Here is a 15582-nt window from a genome sequence, read left to right as displayed (position 1 = left end):
ATAGATAGTTGCCTGAATGACGTGATAGTTTTGCTTAAATCTGCTTTTCAAAAGACAAGACACACCGATGTTCAAGTGTATGTACAAAACACATGCTAGTGGCAGCTATGAGTAGGTTGTGAATTATCCACATTTTGAATCTCTGCATTGCTCCCCACCACCCTCTCTCCTAGACACTGAACATGTTAAGAGCTGAGTGACATTTTTACCAGAGGGGACAGGACACGATACTCACCATGTAGAAGCTATTTCACAAACAGAAGTACCCATCTATAGGAGTGAATGTTCCTAAAATGTATTCCTTTTACCATTGCTTTCTTTTTCCAATATACTTTGTAACATCTGTCTTAAAAATTTTGTTTTTATAGACCTAGGAAAAGAAAACCATAGCACAAAAAAAATTATGCATAAATTAGTTTATATAAAGGAACACATTCTCTTTGGAGCATTTATGGAAACATCTTTCTAATCTCTAATCTAAAAATCTTTAGTACTAACCTTGGAATGTTTTATTAATAAACTCTTTTGGTTTTTAATTAGTGATTTATGACATGTTTCCGTTGTGTAGCCTTTGAACAATTACTTCGCTTCTCTGAATTTCAGTTGCTTCATCTGAAAATGAGCACAGCAATGCATTTTCTTGATAGGATTTTGGGGAAGAGTCACAAGATCATTTGGTAAATTATAAAGCTCTCTAAAAATTGCTAATTATTGTTTTTGTTCTATAGTGTGACTTCACATGAACTAGATAAATTCATGATTTAGTCAAATTCCTTCAATTTTAAATTAGACTATTTTTATTAAAAGTTTTCCAGGTATCTAAATGTTTAGAGATAAATGCTTACAACTTTGCCTCAATTACAAAGGTTAAAAAAAACTTTACCAGTTCTTGATCCCTAATATTGTGAATTGTTAATTTCTGTGAGATAATCTCAACAAATGCATGCTTTTAGCTAACTTCCTCTGACTTTTGAGAAACTTAAACTCTATCAATGATTTCCTTTTTTTTTTTTTTTTTCCCTTGTTCCTTAGGGACAGTGTTGTCTCTGTTCTGATGAAAGCGTTTGGTAGAGAAATGTTTTAAAAGACCCATTGCCTGTTGACACCTATGAAAAAGAGTTTGAAATACAAGACCTCTGAAGCTTTTGTAGCTGTAAAATGTTTCTAAATGATGCATCTGAAACATGGAAAAGTTTTACTCTCATACCTCACAAATTCCATTTATGGGTATTTTTCGTTATGTATTTGATTTTTCATTTTAATTTTTTAAAATTAAAAATAGTGGATGAAATGATACTGATTTCTTAGTAGTAATTATCTTTTTCATTCCTTAATTTTATTATTTAATTTCTTATAAACATATTTACCTTTTCAATTAATTAAATACCTGTTACTCTGACAGAATTCTCTCTAACTTATGTTGTCTTAGTGGGAAGTACGTTTGAAACCCCAAACCTTCATTTACCATTTAAGATTCAAGAATTGTGGTAGGTGCTGGGGTTGTAGAGATAAATCTGAACTTTCTGTCTTTAAGGAGCACACATTGCCAAAAGAGACGGTAATTATTCAGTTCCAGAGGATCTGAAATGCTCAAATAACTTGAGTACAAGGTTAAAGCCATCAGATAGAGTTCAAAATTGACTTGCTTCCTTTTTTCATCTGGAAGCCACTCTTTCTGGAAATGGCTCACTGAACGCTTGCTACACTGTAAACCAGTCCTGGGTAATTGATTTTATATCATAGTTGCTGGTGGAGTGGGATCTTCTGGACTCTAAAAGAAATCAGGTATATTAAGGATTGGCATATTCAATTACTCCATTTTTTTTAAATCCCTGATTTATTGACTGATGAATATCCCATATTGGCCCTAATGGTCTCCTGCTGGGGGTGGGTGATGGCACTGGACCTGGGGCGGGGAAAGCTCTGATTCTGGTTGCGCTCTCAGGACTGTGTGGAGTGGCCTGAGTTTAAGGTGTCCAGTTCTCACAGCTCACTGGGCAGCTTACTAGAGCTGCAGGGACCATGGGTTTGAGTGGCCAAGTTTCCCTCTGGTTGCCTGCTGTGGAATGTGTTTTCCCATAGAAACAACATTTTAAGTTGTGGTCAGGTTCTCAGACCAGCCTATTTAGCTGATAATGCAGCCGAGAGACTGCTATTTGCCTAGCCTGGGGACCAAACCACCACCTATTAGCATTGTTTCTACTGGAAAAGCCACTCCGAATTCTAAATACCAATATAGAAATGACATTTTGGAGCCCTGCCTGTTTGTCTATTGGGAGCTGCCAGTACTCGGAGCTAGAGTATCACTGTGCACTCCCAGTTCCTGAAGGACCCCATTCTTTCCCCTAAGCCTGACCCCATTGGCCGGTTTTCCTGTCTTTTCCTGGGGCTGCCAGTACTTTCAGAAGATATTATCTCCCTGGACCAAGCTCTTGGTTTGAGAATTTCTGGGTAGTGGTGAGAATCATGGTTTCAATCCCCTATTTCTTCTATGAGTGATATAGAGGAGGGAAAGGAACAGTTGGAACTGTTGGGAGCAGTGAATTCCATAGACACCACCATCACTTCTTTAGTTTACATGTTTGTGTTTCAGTCACTTCTATAACTTGCCCCCCTCTTTGGAAACGTACCGTGTGGCTTTGGGTTGAGTACATGAAGCAAATATCCCAGTCAAAGACAATGTCACGCTAGTCCTTGACCTCGTAGGTAGAGTCAAGGGGTTGCGGAGGTCTGAGAAGGAGTTCTCTGGAAGCATGTGTTTTCATGGTGTCGTTGGTCACACCCTCGCAGATGCTGGAGAGATGCACATCTGAGATGTGCTGGGTTTTCTGTTTTGAGGAAACCCTTCCTCATCCCTACAGGGTCAAATAGTAAAGTTCCAACCTCAATAGCAAATACATGTCTCCCCATGTTTAGATGGGAGCACTTTTTATACAACCAACCAGGGGTGTGCTGCCAGCGGGCCAGACACAGATCCCCTTGCTTAGAAAGCAGTAGATCCCGTGCAAACCATGACAGCAAGTTAGTCAAATCATTGCCTTTAGAAGTTTGGGGGCCACTCGGGTGGTTTACTAGTCTGTGCAGACTTCTGTGTTCTCCATGTGGTTTAATCTAGGGTACCAAAAGCAGAAAGCGCCCAGTGCTTCAGCGGAATGGGGACTTCCTGCACATAGCCATGTGCTTCTGGTCTTCATGGTTCCATGTCTAGTTTCCTGGTACAGTGCACTGTGTGGCTTTAAATTCTTCCTTTTTTTTTTTCCCAAAGAAAAACACACACATGCACATATTCCAGTCACCTATAAAAGACTCCAACAGGATTTAAATTGTGTGCCAGTCTAAAATGACCTCCCAGATTTGGGGAACTGCCTTTGCAACTTTCTTTGTGTGTACATATGTGTGCGTGTGTGTGTCCCTGATATGGTAACTTGAGTTCTTTGGCTCTTAAGTTCTTGGGCTGTTGCTTTTGATCAAGACAAAATCCCCACAAAAACACAGTTTGGGGTACACAGCAAATGAAACTGTTGATGTAATACCCTCTCTGTGCTACCTGTGCTGTGAGTTAGCCCTCTTAGCAGTGGGAAAAGCCTTCATCCAAGCAGCACATCCAGACCTTTCAAGGCCGCCCTGTGAACTTGGTGATAGTTGTCCTTAGGAACTGGCCACATAAGGCTGGCTCCATCTGTGGCCTTGATCAGTTGCAGCAACCTGCCACAATAAAATACGCACTGATTTGTGAGCTGAAAACTTTTGTTTAGTTGCTCTTGGGATTTTTGGTTTTCTTTTGCTAAAGAAATAAGTAGAATCAGATATTCATGTGAGTTTTTTGTCTACATTGATTTTGCATTTTCTCGAAGGAAATATATTGATCCCTGAGTTAAATATATTTTTATAATATATTTATTAAAATATAAACATTGGTAACTTCAGTGATTAGAGTAATTATCAACATGTCAGCAAAATAACCATGGCATGAAACCATTATGCATTACTGTTTAACTGCCTATAGCCTTTTGAATAGGCATGAAATAGTCTTCTTTTAAATAGATTAATTTATAAGAAATAATTTTCACTATTAGACAGTTTTCCATGTTGGCAGCATTTACAGCTGGCCTATTTATGATGCCAAAGAGATGGTATTAATCTGTGTTAATTGCATTTTATACTTTTAAGGCATTCAGTCAATGTTATCTTGTGTGCGTCTAAATAGACTCTAGGATATTCGAGGCATAACAGACATTGTCTCTGTGCTTGAAGGACTATAAGTCTGGGATCAGAGGGTGTGGGGATGGATTTCAGGGATGAGAATCTAGATATATAATTATTTAAAATAGACAGTTACAATGTAGCATATGTAGGCTTCTGAGAGGTATGTCTGGATTTGTGTTGGTGAGTTGAAAGGTGGGTGTGATTAATTAGGGAGGAGGGTTTATCACTATGGGGGGAAGATGCAATAGGTTAAAAGGAAAAGATGGAAGAGCTAGTATAAAGATGGTGGAAGAGTCTGGATTTAGTGTGTGTGTGTGTGTGGCAAGGGAGGGGGTGTGTGCATGAATGAGGGCTGAGATGGTGAAGGAGAGGAGTGGAGCAGGGGGGTAGAAGTTGAAAGTGTAGGTGAAGATGAGAGTGGGCAGGTAGGGGAGGCCTACCTGGTAGAGTTCTGTAGCTAACAGTGAGATGTTTAACATTTTATAGAGGGTAAAGGGCCATCTCTGGATTGTAGGAGAACAGAATTAATTATGGTGAACATGAAAAGATACTTAGCTACATTGGCTAATGGAACAGAGAGGAACTAGGAAGCCAGGAAAAACGAATGTGATATTAGTCCAACAATGAAACGCCAGAATTTGGACAAGAGATTTGCTAATAAAGTTAGAGAATTTAAGAGGGATTTCAGCAGTGGGTTGAAGTAGAACTAGTGACTTCTCTTTGCAACTGGGAAACATCAAGTCATTGCTCAGACAGTACCCCTCTGAGCCTCACTTGGATGATGAGGCTAAGTGCCCTTGTTCTGGACTCCTCTAGCTCCCCAGGCTGACCTTGATGTCCACGTTTTACTTGTTGTATTGACAGTTGGCGTATGTGCCTATCTTCTTTCGAGCCCAAAGACTGTGTCTTAGGCACTGTTTTTTGAATGTAATAGTTTATTTATAATTGCATGATTACAGCATTATGATTTTACTTTTTTTTGGTCACTTTTTTTTTTTTTCTTTTTTTTTCGGGGGGGGAAGATTAGCCCTGAGCTAATATCTGTTGTCAGTCTTCCTCCTTTTTCCCTTTTGTTCCCAAAGCCCCAGTAGGTAGTTGTATGTCAAAGTTGTACATCCTTCCTGTTGCTTGTGTGGGACGCCGCCTCAGCATGGCTTGATGAGTGGTGCCTAGGTCCACGCCCGGGATCCGAACCGGCGAACCCTGGGCCACCAAAGCGGAGCATGCGAACTTAATCACTACACCACTGGGCTGGCCCCTTATTTTACTTTTTAATAAACTTTTCATTTTCAAAGAACAGTTTTAGGTTTACTAAAAAAATTGCCAGGATAATACAGAGAGTTCTTACACACCCTGGACAGTTTCCTCTGTTGTTAACATCTTATACTAATATGATACATTTATCACTATTAATGAACCAATAATGATACATTATTATTAACTGAAGTCCATTCCTCATTCAGATTTCATTAGTTTTTAACTGAATGTCCTCTTTATGTTCAGGATCCCATCCAGGATACCACATTACATGTAGTTGTCATGTCTTCTTAGGCTATGGCAGTTTCCCAGACTTTCCTTGTTTTTGATGGCCTTGGCAGTTTTGAGGAATATTGCTCAGGAATTTTGTAGATTGTCCCTTAATTGGGATTCCTTTGGAAGGACATCACTATGCACAGCCCACACTTAAGGAGTGGCGAGTTACGTTCCACCTCCTTGAAGGCAGGATATCTACATAAATTATTTGGAATTCTCCGGCACGGGAGATTTATATCTTCTCTCCCATTTATTTATTTATTCAATGATTTCTTTATCAGTATGGACTCATGGACATTTATTGTATACTTTGGATTATAATCCAATACTACTTTTGTTATTTTGTTGCTCGCATGGTTCTAACTTTGGCCATTGGGAGCTCTTTCATTTGGCTCCTGTGTCCCTTGACATGTCCCCCACATTGGGGATGTTTGGTTGTTTAGCACTTTCTTACTTTCTGTCACTACAAGATGCTCCAGGGTCATCTTGTATATTTCTTTCTCAGTCCTAGAATCAGCCATTTGTCCCAGGAGCCCTGGCTCCTTTTACTGGAAAATGGTATCAGAAACCAAGATCTGGGTGTTAGGTGTGCTTGTCTTTGTCATTTTTATTTCTTATCTAACACAGTGCCTGGCACATAGTAGGTTCTCACTAAATATTGTTGAGCAGCTTTGTGCTTGTGGGCAAGGTGATTGCTCAGGTACTCTGTGTGTGCCCAGCAGTGAACCCATTGGCTACACAGGAAGATGAGCTCTGTGATTGGGATACACTGAGTTGGAGATAGTAACCAAACATTTGATTCTAAATGCCCTGAGAATAGGAGCTGAAGAGAGAGAGAAAGAAAGAAAGGGAGGGAAAGAGACAGGAGGTAGGGAGAGAGGGAAGGAAGGAGGGAGAGAGAAACAGACAGACATTGGCTTTGGAGGAAAAGATAATGGAGTAGCTAATCTACTGGAGATGGGAGAAAGCAAGAAAGGAATAAAAGTCTTATAAACCAGAATATGAACTGTTCTTTCTGTTCCTTTTGAGGTTATTTTTATTAAGAAAAACTGCATGAAGTAGGTTACAGAGGTTGGCTGGCTTGTGTCTTCAAAGGAGGAAACCAGGATTGTCCGTGTCCCAGCCAGTGTTGACCCAGACAATCCAGAAATGAGTCCCTGAGTCTGGAGAGCCCAGCTGAAGCTTGAGGAGGCCATGGAAGCCGTTTTCATTACCAGGGTTTGAAGTTTCATTACTCGAGTTGTTGTGACTGGCAGATGGGCTGGAACAGTCACATGTGGTATTCAAATCACTGCTGGGAGATGTGACCTGTGCCTTCAGCGAAGAGGGCCAGAATAACGGCTCTAAAATAAGGGCAGAGTGTTTGCAAAGTTTGTTGAAGTAGTGGCGGGTCCCTTCATCAGATAGTACTCCTAGTTTTTCTTTCTTTAATTTCTATCTTGATAAAAATTTTGTCAAAAAAGAACTAATAAAATCATGATGTGTGGTTCACAATGTATGTAGCTCATTTGTGTATTATAATTTTTTCATGATCTATCACATTTTTGACAGTGAAAATTAATTTTTTTAAACTCTGGAACAGTGGAATATTAGGATATTACCTTGAGGCATGTTACATGGGCAGTCGGCCACCCTTCGTTATGTGGGGGGCATATGCTTTTGATACCCCTCCACACTTATACTCAAGGGGACTAAATCATAATTTTTCCCTTGAAAGGTCAAAAAAGCAGGCAACTCATGGAGGAGGGTCCACCTCATTAACCTTTACCTAATGCTTAGTATTCTCCTTGCTCCGGGATTTAATCACTTAACAGGCTGAGAAACTCATGCATGTGAAATAAGAGCCCCCTGAACTTGTTTCTATTACTCCAATCTTGTCTGAAAAGGAGTTTGCACTTGGGATCAGAAAGGCTATCTTGCTGTAAGAGAGGCCAGACTTGCAGAAGTAGGTTCTGGCTAAAGAATGTGGACACACTGCAGACATCTTGCACAGAGGCCAATTCTTGCAATGATTTGGTCAGACAGGGTAGAGCCCAGCTGTTTGCTCCATTGAGAGGGGCTTTAGCTAGCCCACACAATCTCTGAATGCTGTGTCTGAACTAGATCCAAATATCCAGCCGGCTGAGGCTCATCCATCCCCCAGAGTGACTGGAGTTGGGTTATTGCAGAGCACAATATTCAAAGCAACTGGTAAGAGAAGTTATAGATAAAGACTTAGCAATTTTTAAAAATATAATATACAGCAGTGAAGTGGAATATAAACATATTTCCCTTTATCCTTCAAGAACTATTAGAATACAGGTAAAAACAATTTATGCTTTATCTTTGGTCTATTGATGGACATTTTGTGATTTTTGTTACCCATGCCACCAGGGATGGTATTGGGTGAAATGTCATCTTCTCCCCTAAGTACATCTTTGCTTTAACAAAGAGCTTAAGAGAGTGTACTCCGACTAAGGCTTTCTAAGTTCAAATCCCCGTTCTCTGCTTCCAAGCAATGGGACCTTGGCTAGTTTGTTTAACTTTCCTAAGCCATAGTTTCCTTAAAGTGAAAGACAATAATAATAGAACTTACCTCAAAGGGTTGCTATGAGGATGAAATAATGTATCTTTAGCACTTAGCGTAAAGTTCTTTTCTCTTTGAATTTTACCTTTAATTTGCTGAACGCGACCTTGTAAGGAGTTTTAACTCTGACTTGGCCGTGAGCTGGTTGGTATGGCTTATGAAGTGAAAAGGAAGAGAAAGAGGTATAAGTGCTACACTTTCATTTACACAAAAAAGTAACTTTATTAAAGATTTATCATCTTTGTTAATGCTTTTTGTGCTGAAACCTTAAACTCTTTTATAATGGAAATAATCCAACATGTCTACTTTAGACTTTACATATCTTAGTGCTTTCCAACTTAAATAAGACATTCATTTATTTCTAGAATTAGAGCTGTTTTTTTCTGTGTGTAAGTAGAACAAATGCCACCCAGCTTGTTTGAACGAGTTCTGTTAGTTTGCAGTTCTCGAGACCAAAATCAGCAGAGGAGAAATCTTCCATCTTTCTAATGCTTTGCATTAAGACATATAACATAGTAGTATTTAGTGTTGTTCAAGAATGAATGGCAACGAGATTAAAACAGTTGTCATTTGAGGATGTTGGTTGAAACAATTGAAATTAAATAATATATTACTTATTATAAAGGATAAAGATATTAAACTCAGAAAAGAGCATGCAAATGAAATGAATCAGAACTCAACATTATATAGAATTTTAAGAAATGTGGTGAAATGAAAATGTGATAGCTAATGAAAGAGAACTGTGAATGAATGAAACAGTTCATACTCTTTTATTCTAATGAAGCAGGAAGTACCCTGTTTATAAGATGTTCATCCTTTTAAAGTTGTTGCTTTAAATAAAAGGTGATGATCAAAGTATAACAGCATATGTTTAAAAAATGAACAGTTATGGATGGGCATTAAGTGAGAAAGCAAGAGAACTCTCTCTCCACTTCCCCAGATCCTCATCCCTAAGGCAACCAGTTTTAACCATTTCTGTTTTCAGTTCTTCTCGTATCTACCTCCATGACACTATCTGCTATGTTCAGAACTCTATGTCTAGGTTTAAACATACCTCTTGGCTCCTTGCCAGGAAAGATGAGGCCATAACTCCCTTAGATACCTATACCTTTTCTCTCTTCTCCTTCCCATTTTTTTAATAATATAGTATGATTTTTGGTTGCCTATTGGTTTTTTTTAAAACATGATATGATATACTTAAACATCTATTTCTTGGGTCAACTGCACTCTTTCTCCTCACACCTTTCTTCCCAACTTGTTTCCCAATTTATGATGGCTATACCATTACTTTTACACGTGAAGGTTTAAAACTTTTACATTTTGTTTTGTAACGATTGTAAATTGTAACATCTTCCAGGTTTTGTCTGTAGGTTGAATCTAAACATTGATAAAAACAATAAAGAATGTCTATATTACTGTGATTTTTCAAATACCTTGGAAAATCTTTTGACTATCTTGCTTTGTAGGACTGAGAGGACTAATTCTGAACTCGTTTCTTAGCTTTTTTTGCCCTGTTACGTGTGTTGTTACTCCATAAATACACTCATTCTTGTCAGACAATATGTCCTGATTTTTGTTTGAAAAACATAGTTACTCCAACCACAGGACACACTCCAAAGGCTCAGGGGTCCTCTGAAGCTATTCCAGGATTTAGTTTGGGGTTGAGCTGGATCCAGTGGAGTTGTTGTAATGGGCTGTTGGTGGGGAAGGTTTGAGGTGGTTGACTTTGGCCTGGATTGTCATTTTGGATCGAGAGAACTTTTATGAAGTTTGGAAGGTTTTAGTGTCTCACCCGACTGTCCCCTACCCTATCTTCTCCTTTGCAAGGTTCTGAGTTGCCCTAGGAAGTTCTGGGCAGCCTGAACTGAAGTTTTGAGCACTACTTTGTCACAGGAGGAACAAAGGATTGAGAACCATTGGCTTAGAACTCTTAATAAAGTCTGTCTGTCTTCCTTAATCTCTTATAGTTCCTTTGGCTAATAGGAACTGCTTTGCATTTTCCTTGTTCTTTTCCTCTATGAAACTTTTCATGTCCTTTATTTCATCTGATATATACACACACATGATGTAGACAAGGCAGACATTTCATCATCCCAATGTGTAGGGAAATAAACTAAGGCTCAGAGAGGCCCTAACGTCATGCACATATTAAGCCTCTATCCAATCATTTTCTGCCTAGCCTTGGAGAAGTCCTGGACTATTGGGTATGAATTTTGGGCCCTTTCCCTGGCTCCTCTGTTTTTCTTTCTACTTCTCTTTTTGACCTCAGCATCAGTTAGTCTGAGGTATGCATTTTGCCCTGCAGAGTGTTCCAGGTTCTCTGGGGCTTTAAAAGGAGTATAGGACAGGGCAAAGACTTTACCTTGGTTCCCAATCCTGCATGTGGTTGAAGTAGTGAGTTCAGAGGAAATGCAGGAGGGTTCTGTGCTGTTACATATATATAGTCTGCATATACAGGGAGAATGTTTGAGTGCACCCCAAACGAAAATACCTTTTAGCTATGCAGTTGTTTTTAAAGGCTTATGCTTATGGGACTGCAGTATTTATACCAGCAAGCCTTGGAATAGCTCCTAGTTTGTGAAATTGATTGCAAAATATTTGACCTTCCTTGTCAGCCCCTGAACTTGAAGAACTAGCATCAATGTTTAGGTCCTCACATGCAGCAAAGTCAAATCAATGGTTTCTTTTGAGTCTCTGTGTTCCCATCCTCTGACTCAGTTTCCAGTGTAGAATTAGCCAGATCTTTACCCAGCAGCTCCTTTAAATTGTAAAATACGGATCATTTGGATTCTGAATGGAGGCTTTGCTCCAAGACATGTGATGAACTGTCTGTAAACAAGAAACCCAGAGTGACACTGACTTTATTTTCCTGTAACTGCCGGTATCAACTGTTTCCAAATTTTGTCTAAAGAAATATTTACATGTTTTGGCTTTTATTTTTTTTCTGACTAATGCCAGAGTTTGCATTCCTATAATTCTGGTGAAAGTAAGAATGTGGTCACATTTTAGAGATGAGCTGAGCCATGGCAAAAGTATACACAGCTTCATGGAGTAGAAATTTAAAACCTTACATTCAGTAGATTTTATGATGACTTCTCTTAACTAGATTGGTAGGAAGTTTATTAGGTAAATTAGACTCATATGGCTCCATAAATATTTATATCTGTGCATCGTGATAGGAAGCACTGCATTGTGCATCTCTGGTTTTTATTTTCCTGATGTGCTGTATGCATAGGTGATATTAAGGCGTATCCTTATTGGTATCATTATGTTAAAGTGTCCCAAACTATGAAGCCAACATTGAGTCCCATGAGTTTACTTCTCTCTGTCTGCAAAGATTCATCCTGTTCTAATAACTCAGGAATTTTTTCTTTTATTTGGTCATATATTCTTTTTTTAAAAAAGGTATAGAATTCTTGTGATTGAATTTTTTTGTTTTTGTTTCAGACCCAATGTCTGTGGATCACGTTATAATGCTTACTGTTGCCCTGGATGGAAAACCTTACCTGGTGGAAATCAGTGTATTGTCCGTAAGTAAATAGACAATCTATCATTCTTCATGTTCTTCTTTTGTTGTTTTGGTTGCATGGTGACTCTTAGCATTTGGTCCTTTGTAACTGCATACCATTAATATGTTTATAGCAGAGCCTTCCAGCTCTAAGATCTTCCTACTTTCTCTGAATCCAGGTTGGGAAATACATTAACTTGGTCAAACCACTGTTATATTTTAATTCAGTGACTTCCTTTAGAATTTTTCTGAGATATAGGGAATAGAGCCACAGGGACACTTTGATCAAGGTTGCATGTCATTACATATGTTGTGCCTGGCTGCATACACTATGTAATCATTTTGATGGGGTTTTGAAAAAAGTTTGTTATTGCTGCTTCCCTTATTGTAATTTCTAACTTTGTTGGCCACCCACAAGCCTACCCAAACCTTGTATGTTGAATTTGGGTGGTCGAGGCCAAAGGCAGACCTAACTCTTAGACAAAGGGGAAAGGAAGCAGATAGAGCATCAGAGGAAGATGAGTGGAAAGACTGCGGAAGAACTCAAGTGGGTACCGGAGATTCCCCTATTGACTCTGCTGCCATGGCAAACCTCCCGATTCTCATCACATGGCACAAATGTTGAGTGACAAATCACAGGCCAGACAAGGTGCTATTTATTGGAGATACTAAGTCAAATTAGTTATGGCATCTGTCCTCCATGAACTTTTATGGTCATCATACCTATGAAATAATTTTCAGTTTTCAGAAAAATCCGTTAGTATAACGGGGAAATTTAGAGCTGAAAGGACAATAAGGAATCTCTTAATCTCCCTTCTCACTTGGCCAAGAGTGGTCTGTGGAGAAGAATAGATTGTTTCAACCAACATTTTCTTGGTGACCTGAAAAAGTTAATCCCTTTCCTAATTCTTGATTTTGACTAAAAGCAACTCGTTTGGCACATTGTGGTTTATTTCAGGATCAAAATTGAATCACTAAGAGAGGGATATAATGGTATTTAGAGTTTTCTAAATGAACTTGACAACAAATCCTTTCCCTAGTGTTCTGTAGAATCTCTGAGAAATGCTGTCTTCAGGTATTAAATAAATGTTTATAGGATCCTTTGACAGCTTGTTTCTTAATAGTTTTGAATCTCCATCCTAAGCTCTTTTGATGTTTCAATGCACTAAGTGTATTATTTTTAGCCTCACACATCTTGTTTGCCTCTTGCAAGGTTGGGTAGGAGTTTGAAGAAAGAATCATGCCTATGAGTATCAAAAGTAGTGACCAAATCTTAGTCATCTGCTAAATATAAATCATTTGCCATTTAAACTTAACTCTTTTGGCCACCAGCAGAGCACTTGGTACTAGTATGATGTTAGTCTCTGGGTGGTATGAAAATGTTAATATTTCTCTGAAAGACGTACAGCTTCCTGACTGTGGAATCAATACTATTGCAGTGGATTCCAAACTTCTCCTCTCAGACTGTCTAGGTAATTCAGAACAGCACTAAAATGTAGGATAAAAGCTGCTCCATAGATCATATGTTCTCAACTGGCAGGATCTGATCTAGAGAAGTAGTCTTAGCAGGGCACAGTATTTTTATAAGAATTATTAAACATTAAGCATTTACAATAAAATAGATTACCAAGAATACTGCTGCAATTTTTATATCCTTAAATCTTATAGTATAAAAACAGAATTCTTGTAGGCATATAAATATGTTGAGATGCAGGATTTTTGTTTGTTTTGTTTTCCTTCATAGGATGTCTTGGACTTTTGATAGATCGAATGCTGTGGAATAAGCAAAGAGAAGCTGAGAACCACTGAGAGGAATAAGGGAGTTACAGAATTTTACAGCCAGAGTTTATTTAGTCCAACAGATTTGTTTTGTAAATGAATAAAGCTGAGGCCTGAGGTCACATAAGTCATGATGGCAAAGTTAACGAGGATCCTGAGATCCCAGGTTTCCCTGTTTGAGGATTGGGTCCCTGTCAGTCCCCATGCTCTGAAGCCTTGTGCTAACAGACCTCTGGTTTTATTCACAGCCATTTGCCGGCATTCCTGTGGGGATGGATTTTGTTCTAGGCCAAATATGTGCACTTGCCCATCTGGTCAGATAGCTCCTTCCTGTGGCTCCAGATCCAGTGAGTATAACATGTCATTATATATAATATTATTTTATGTGGTTACGCCCTATTTTCTCCTAAATTTGCTTTTGGCTTTTCTCTTGCCTGCAATACATTTTTCACTAGAACATCTGCCTTCTCTGTTCTGCCCAAAATGCTTGGAATGGCTTTCCTTAATCTGGCCTCTCATTTCCCTTCTTCACTCTTTATAGGGAAATTACCTGTGGGACATGTTACTATGAATAATATAAAGATTATGGCCTCCTTCTGTGTAGGCATCGCCTTATTCATCTTTGTATCTCTGATGTAAACACTATGAAAGATGCTCAGTGAAATGATTGTTTAATGAACATTGTTGGCTCAAGAAAACTAGGCATTCTTCCTTGTGATACTGAAATATGAATCTGATTAAACACTTTTTTAAAACTCAAGACCCCTGCCTTTTCAAGAAGAAAACGTAAGAAGTTGTTATGGCAGTTTCTAGGGGCACTTTATCATGAAGCACAAACGTATTTTCCTTTTCAGAATTTTACCACTGTGTTCATTCCGTGATGCCAAATAAATATTCACAGTTCATTCTTCAGAGCCTTTGCTTGTTTATTCTGTTGCGGTTTTTTTCCTTTAAATGTGGAGTCCTCAGTACTGAATTAGGGGAAATGTAGGGGGTTGGGAAGGAGGTGAGTCACTACTGGTTGTTAAAAAAGTTGAAGTTCATGTCTATATAAACAGTCCCTTAACACTCTCGTCATCACCAAGGCAAAAAACTTAGTTTCCTTTTCCATTACCTGTTTCTTTTTTTTTCTTTTGTGAGGAAGATCAGCCCGGAGCTAACATCCATGCCGATTCTCCTCTTTTTGCTGAGGAAGACCGGCCCTGAGCTAACATCTATTGCCAATCCTCCTCCTTTTTTTCCCCAAAGCCCCAGTAGATAGTTGTATGTTATAGTTGCACATCCTTCTAGTTGCTGTATGTGGGACGCGGCCTCAGCATGGCCAGAGACACAGTGCATGGGTGCACGCCCGGGATCTGAACCCAGGCCACCAGTAGCGGAGCCTGCGCACTTAACCGCTAAGCCACAGGGCCAGCCCCCATTACCTGTTTCTTATGAGAAAATATACTCCCCTTATGGTGTGTTCTGTTTTTGACAAGGTTTTAAGCGGAAGTATTGTAGAATAAGTGCATTCTCTTTTGTCTATTATATAAGTAGAGACTTCAGTGTGGTTAAGATTCATTGCCTGTTAAGAGTCCTAACATTTAACCATGGGTCTCATAAGCCAATTACCAGGATAGGGCAAGTAGTCCCGGGTAGCAGACCCTCTTGGTGCCCACTCACATACCTTGGCATTCATGGGCGAACACAGGTGACTCTGCCTGAGAGCTTTGTAAAATTTTTCTGGCCGGGGAGCATGCCAGGTCTGCATGCAGGACAAGCTGGAAGCGCTGGAGGGTTAATGGCCCTAGAAGCAACTTTTAACCAATGACAGATGGAAGGTGTTGGATAAGGACCCTGGCTTCCTTGCCTCTCAGTTTGCATATGAGGTGTGTTCTGCGCTGTCTCCTGAAGTTCAATTCCTCAATAGTGGAATTGAGCCTCAGCTGCCATAGTCGTAATAGGCTTGATCATGTACTTTATTAGCTTTCTCCTCTTCCCTGTCTCACTT

General features: G+C 39.2%; 1 protein-coding gene across 1 annotated transcript in view; it reads left to right on the top strand.

Annotated features, from left to right (window-relative positions):
• The window catches only part of FBN1 (fibrillin 1), a 227559-nt gene that overhangs the window by 17952 nt on the left and 194025 nt on the right, over positions 1-15582 (top strand). The window contains exons 2-3 of the mRNA XM_058541525.1: positions 11753-11835; positions 13841-13939. Of these exons, the coding sequence (XP_058397508.1) occupies positions 11753-11835; positions 13841-13939 (182 nt within the window). The remainder of the gene's footprint in view (positions 1-11752; positions 11836-13840; positions 13940-15582) is intronic.

Source organism: Diceros bicornis, chromosome 5 (genome assembly GCF_020826845.1).
Source record: "Diceros bicornis minor isolate mBicDic1 chromosome 5, mDicBic1.mat.cur, whole genome shotgun sequence".
NCBI lineage: Eukaryota > Metazoa > Chordata > Mammalia > Perissodactyla > Rhinocerotidae > Diceros > Diceros bicornis.
Note: the sequence above shows the minus strand (reverse complement) of the source record. Positions and strands in the feature narration are given on the sequence as shown.